This window comes from Teleopsis dalmanni, chromosome 1 (genome assembly GCF_002237135.1).
Source record: "Teleopsis dalmanni isolate 2A chromosome 1, ASM223713v2, whole genome shotgun sequence".
Classification (NCBI taxonomy): domain Eukaryota; kingdom Metazoa; phylum Arthropoda; class Insecta; order Diptera; family Diopsidae; genus Teleopsis; species Teleopsis dalmanni.
The window spans coordinates 67,078,835-67,084,128 of NC_051846.1; the positions used below are offsets into that span (position 1 = coordinate 67,078,835).

A 5,294-nucleotide genomic window follows, 5' to 3' on the forward strand; every position below is an offset into this window, starting at 1 on the left:
AGAGAGAGTTTGTACGTGTTTCGTGTCACTCATTCTATTCGGCGAACAAGAATATTGGAGTACATTTCAACGCCATTAAAAGTTTCCTTAAGCAAATCGTCAAGCATATCATTACAACTATGTCATTACAAATGTGCTCTTTCCAATACAAAGTAAAAATTCTACGTGTAAGTGAGGCTAGAAAGAGTACAAAGACAAGAATTATTTATTCCATTTAATTCAAAGGAATAAAGTTTTATTTTTATCGATCATCCATTATGTTCACGTGATTCCCGCCCGAGCTAAGTCTAGCTATTCTCTAAACCAAAATTGGCAATGCAAGTTGATCTTTTAAAATTCATCCTGGTAATCTAAAAACCTTCAATGAACACACTTTAGATACTTTCCGTTAATGATTATAAAACTGTTTAAAAAATTGATTGATCGATTCCGTCGCTGTATTAACTCGAAAGTAGACTATTTTGAAAAAACAAGAATAAAAAATATTTTTATATACTCGTATATAAAATATATTTATAATCATTTTTTTTCCGAAATGTAGTGAACTACAACAGCAAAAATTGATTTTTATATTATTTTAATTAAATGAATTTTTGGCTGACCATACAGGTGTTTCGAGTATTGCCAAAAACCCGTCATCAGTGGCCTTCAAAATAATTCTTGTATTTAATTGTTTGTAAATAATATTTTGAGACTGCAAGTACAAGGAATCGAACTCGTGTCCTGCCAAATTTGAAGCTCAGAGTCAGCGCACCTTAACCAATTGACGGAAAGCCGTACTTGACTTTTATGTTCGCACATTTTTCTGGAAGTTTCGTAATATGCTGTGAAAGTTTTATTAACAAATTCACTTGCTGTATTTATGTACTTTATATTTTTATAAGACTAGTATCATTAGGTCCAGAGCCGGCGCTACATATGCATATTTATGTTTATTTCTGTATATAAAAACAAGTTATATATTTTTTATTATGCATTGTTCTCAATAACATATTTCCGCTTTTGTTGTAAATATGAATAATTGTTGTAATAATTGCATTCTTCCTTTTGTATTTTATTTTTGTTTTTTTGTTTACATTTTTTACATGAGTTTCGAAAGTAGCTAGCGGCCGCTGTAACAATCTCACCCAGGGCGCTGGTAGTGCTTAAACCGACTGTGAATAACTCTATACCGAAAGTTGGTTTATAGTGCATAGTATTACATATTTTATCATATGTAACAGGTTAGCGCACTATGAACTTATAAGTAATTTGCATTTCTTCATTCAAAATTTCTCGTACTCATGCTTAAAACTCACCACATCTGTTGTACTATACATTATGCAAATTAAGACTCTGAGTAGCTATTTCCACCATAGTTTAAGCTTGCCTTTGTTTACTTGGCTCAACAGCTCTACTGATATGTAGGAAATGGTAAACAAACAAGTTAGTAGAGTAAAAATGTATTATAGCGGCGAATGACAAGAGATTATGGGCAAAAGAAGTAGGTTGAGAACTGTTAAGAGAACCAGAGAAAGAGAAAAAAGTCCAAAATGTAAGAAACAGCATTCCGAGCTTATTGGTCATTAGTTGTTAAAATCTTGAAGAAGCAGTTGCAGTTGGCGGAACAAAACAAAGATAAGAACTACTAAACATAGAAGAAAAAACTTTCTTTTTTCAGATAAGTGGAAAAAAGCCACTTTAGCACAAGCTCGAATTCTTGCGGTATATAAGAATACAAAATATTCAATATAATCAGTGTAATCGGACGATACGTGGCATTAATGGTCTTTGTATAATTTGTTGGCAAAAAATTATGTAAAAACATTTGATTGCTTCAAGCCAAGAGTTGTGTGAAAATATGTCAAAACATTAAGAAATTTGGGAAAATGTAAACAATGGAACATTAAGATAATTGTTAATCAGTAAAAAATAAAAAATAAAAAATAAAAGTGAATTTAAGTTTTTAAATTTGAGGTGAAAATATTTCGAAAGTTTTGAATACGATTTGCGCAAAGAATAAAAAACAAATTATGAAAGTTTTTATTACAAAACTTTTTTAATACAATATTTTTGTATTAAATAATTTTATTAATAATTAATAACTACTTAATAAAATAATATTAATTATAAAAATTACTTTGCATTCATGTTAAAGTAAAACATTTTTATGCATAATTAAAAACAAAAAAAAAAAATTATGAGTTTTCAACGTGTCCGCAAACGTCCGCTTAAGAGAACAAGTGAATATGAGACCGATATGGGAAAGTCAGCACTTACAACTACAACATCTTATACAACAACAACAACAAACTCACACACAGCACCAAACGATAGACTTCAACGCAGCATATTAAGCGACAAACTTGATGCGCTTCGCGTACAACAACAACAACGTCAACATGAACAAATTCTAGCGACAGCGTTATTAGCCACAACTTGTTGCCGCGACAAGAACTGTTTTTTAAACGCAACATCAACTAAAGACTTTAATGCAATAAGGGAATCATTGACACCGTCACCTTCCACAAAGTGTTCGCATCGATCCTCTTCATGTCTGTCTCAAAACAGCGTCAGTTCTAATGCCTCCAATAATTCGACATCATCCGGTCGCAGTTCATTGCCATCAACACCTCTACTTAATTCTACGCCAATGTCAAAGTCTATACGGGAAATATCAACTGATTCTGGTGTAGATAGTGAGAATACTTATAAACGTACTATCCATCAGTCGGAACGTTTTACCATTAGTATAAACTTAGACTTGATAAGTTGGGCGTTGTTTTTTTTTGCATTCCTCACGCGATTCTATAAACTCTCCACACCCGCTAATGTAGTGTAAGTAAAAAGATCATATTGATTTTTTGAATATTTTTTTTAATGCATTTTTATCTTACAGTTTCGATGAGTTACATTATGGCAAATATATATCTTTGTACATAAGAAATATATTTTTTTTCGATCAACATCCGCCATTAGGTAAACAACTCATAGCTGCTGTAGCTGGTCTGACCAGCTATGATGGAAATTTCACTTTTACGCGCATTGGTTCTGAGTATACCACAAATGTACCGATATTTTGGTTACGCTTTGTACCGGCAATGTGCGGTAGTTTACTTGCCCCAGCTATATATAAGCTATTGCTAGAATCACAATTGAGCCGAGTTACCGCATTACTGGGTGGACTTTTAATAGTATTGGACAATGCATTACTAACACAGTCTCGTTTTATCCTAATGGAATCAATACTTTTACTTTTCACCGTACTTGGCCTATATTTTCTGCTAAAATTTCAACGTAGTCGTTTCGGTGGACCACGTTGGCTAATCTTTGGCTTTACATCCGCATCATTCTTCGCATGCTCGGCAAGCGTGAAATATGTTGGTGTACTCTCTGGAATATTAGCAGCTTATTTAATGTGTTGCTACCTCTGGAACTTACTGTATGATGCAACGATCACAAGTAAGTTGAGTTGAAATATATAAAAAAAATATTGCTTATACCTGTTGTTTTACTTAACAGATGTACAACTAATACTGCAAACACTGAGTCGTATAGTCCTATTTGTTTTTGTACCAATATGCATATATATATTTATATTTTATATACATTTACACACATTGCATAAAGCCGGCCCACATGATAGTGTTATGACAAGCGCTTTTCAGGCTTCATTAGATGGAGGATTGGCTTCTATTACACGTGGCCAACCATTAAAAGTGGTACATGGCTCTCAAATAACTTTACGACATACACATGGACGCACATGTTGGCTACATTCACATGCTCATGTATATCCGGTACGATATCCAGACAAACGTGGTTCTTCACATCAGCAGCAAGTTACATGCTATTCCTTTAAAGATGTTAACAATTGGTGGATTGTTAAACGACCAGAAAAAGAAGATCTTCTTGTAGATAGCAGCCCAGATGAAATACGACATGGTGATGTTATTCAATTAGTGCATGGTATTACAAGCAGAGCACTTAATTCACATGATGTAGCTGCACCATTGACACCAATTTGTCAGGAAGTCTCCTGTTATATTGACTATGAAATTAATATGAAAGGAGAGCTACTGTGGCGGGTTGAAATTCTAAATAGAGAAACGGTATGTACATATATATAATTTCTATATGCTTATGGAGAGATATCCATTTCATCGGGTAATCTCACTTCAATATGAAAAAAGATATTGATTAAGTTCAATATTTTAAGCAACCTTTTTCACTACTCTATATACTGATAAAACTTAGTTTTTTAGATCTCTGACTTTAAAGTAGTAAACTTTTTACAGTGTTCAAGCTACGACATCTAGCAAAAAATGTTATATATAATTAGATCATATTACGGAATGTTTATTATAAAAAAACTTACCACTTTAAAGCCCGATTAATCAAGATCTAAGCTATATCGACATATAATGTATGTAGTTGAAAAAGTTATCAGAATATTGAATTTTACCAAAATCTGTTGATAAGTCGTAGAACTCGGAAATCAGAGTTGTGATAATTTTATTATAAATTAATTTCCATCACATTTTATTTAATTGCTTTGTTTTATTAATCCCTCTTAAAATCTTTAAAGCTGAATTGTAAAAAAATTTAATGGTAAAAAAATTCATATATTTGCTTCTTTATTTCCTAGGTCTAATGAGCAAATTAACATAATCTTGTTCATTTTGATCTTCATAATTTTCACATCTCAAGATATGATCTTATTTTATATATGTTAATGTTTTATTAATTATATTTTGACGAAATTTAGGAATAAAGCACTTTTTGTTTTCAATACAAAACAGAAGACATATGTTACTATCACGATTTTCTAGCGTATAATAGAATAGAAAGGAAATTGAATAGAATGGAAGTTATTAGATTAGATATTAGAGGTTTATCTGAAACAAATAACAGAGATTCAATCTTAAAAGTGAAGCCAGATTATTTTTCATTGAGGGGATATTAATTACAAACCGGGAAAAAAAGTCATTCGTACTGTAAACAAAACTGGGTAGTCACAAAAAATTTGATCCAATATTCTTATTTAGATTATTTGGAATTCTTGAAATATTCTAGAAATAAGTTTTATCATTTTAAATTCTTTCAGATCTTAACGAAATTTTTTAGCTACAATAAGTACACAAAAATATCTTTTCCGACAGATATCAAGAAATTATAATTTAAATTTTGAGAACCTCTACAGTCCGCTATAGACTTATAATCTATAAACTTTCTTAAATCATCATAAATCATTTATACTTTATATATTTAAATTATATTGCTTTAATCCAAACTTAGAAAACTTCATATACACT

The 5,294-nt window shown here is 31.3% G+C and overlaps 1 protein-coding gene across 1 annotated transcript; it reads left to right on the forward strand.

The window, feature by feature from the left end:
- The first annotated feature begins 2,162 nt into the window (after nucleotides 1-2,162).
- On the forward strand, nucleotides 2,163-5,158 carry LOC119683333 (protein O-mannosyltransferase 1-like). Its single transcript, XM_038096990.1, has 4 exons — nucleotides 2,163-2,817; nucleotides 2,879-3,441; nucleotides 3,502-4,091; nucleotides 5,087-5,158. Exons 1-4 carry the CDS (start codon nucleotides 2,180-2,182, stop codon nucleotides 5,156-5,158), a joined length of 1,863 nt encoding a protein of 620 aa, XP_037952918.1. The 5' UTR covers nucleotides 2,163-2,179.
- Nucleotides 5,159-5,294: the final 136 nt, after the last annotated feature.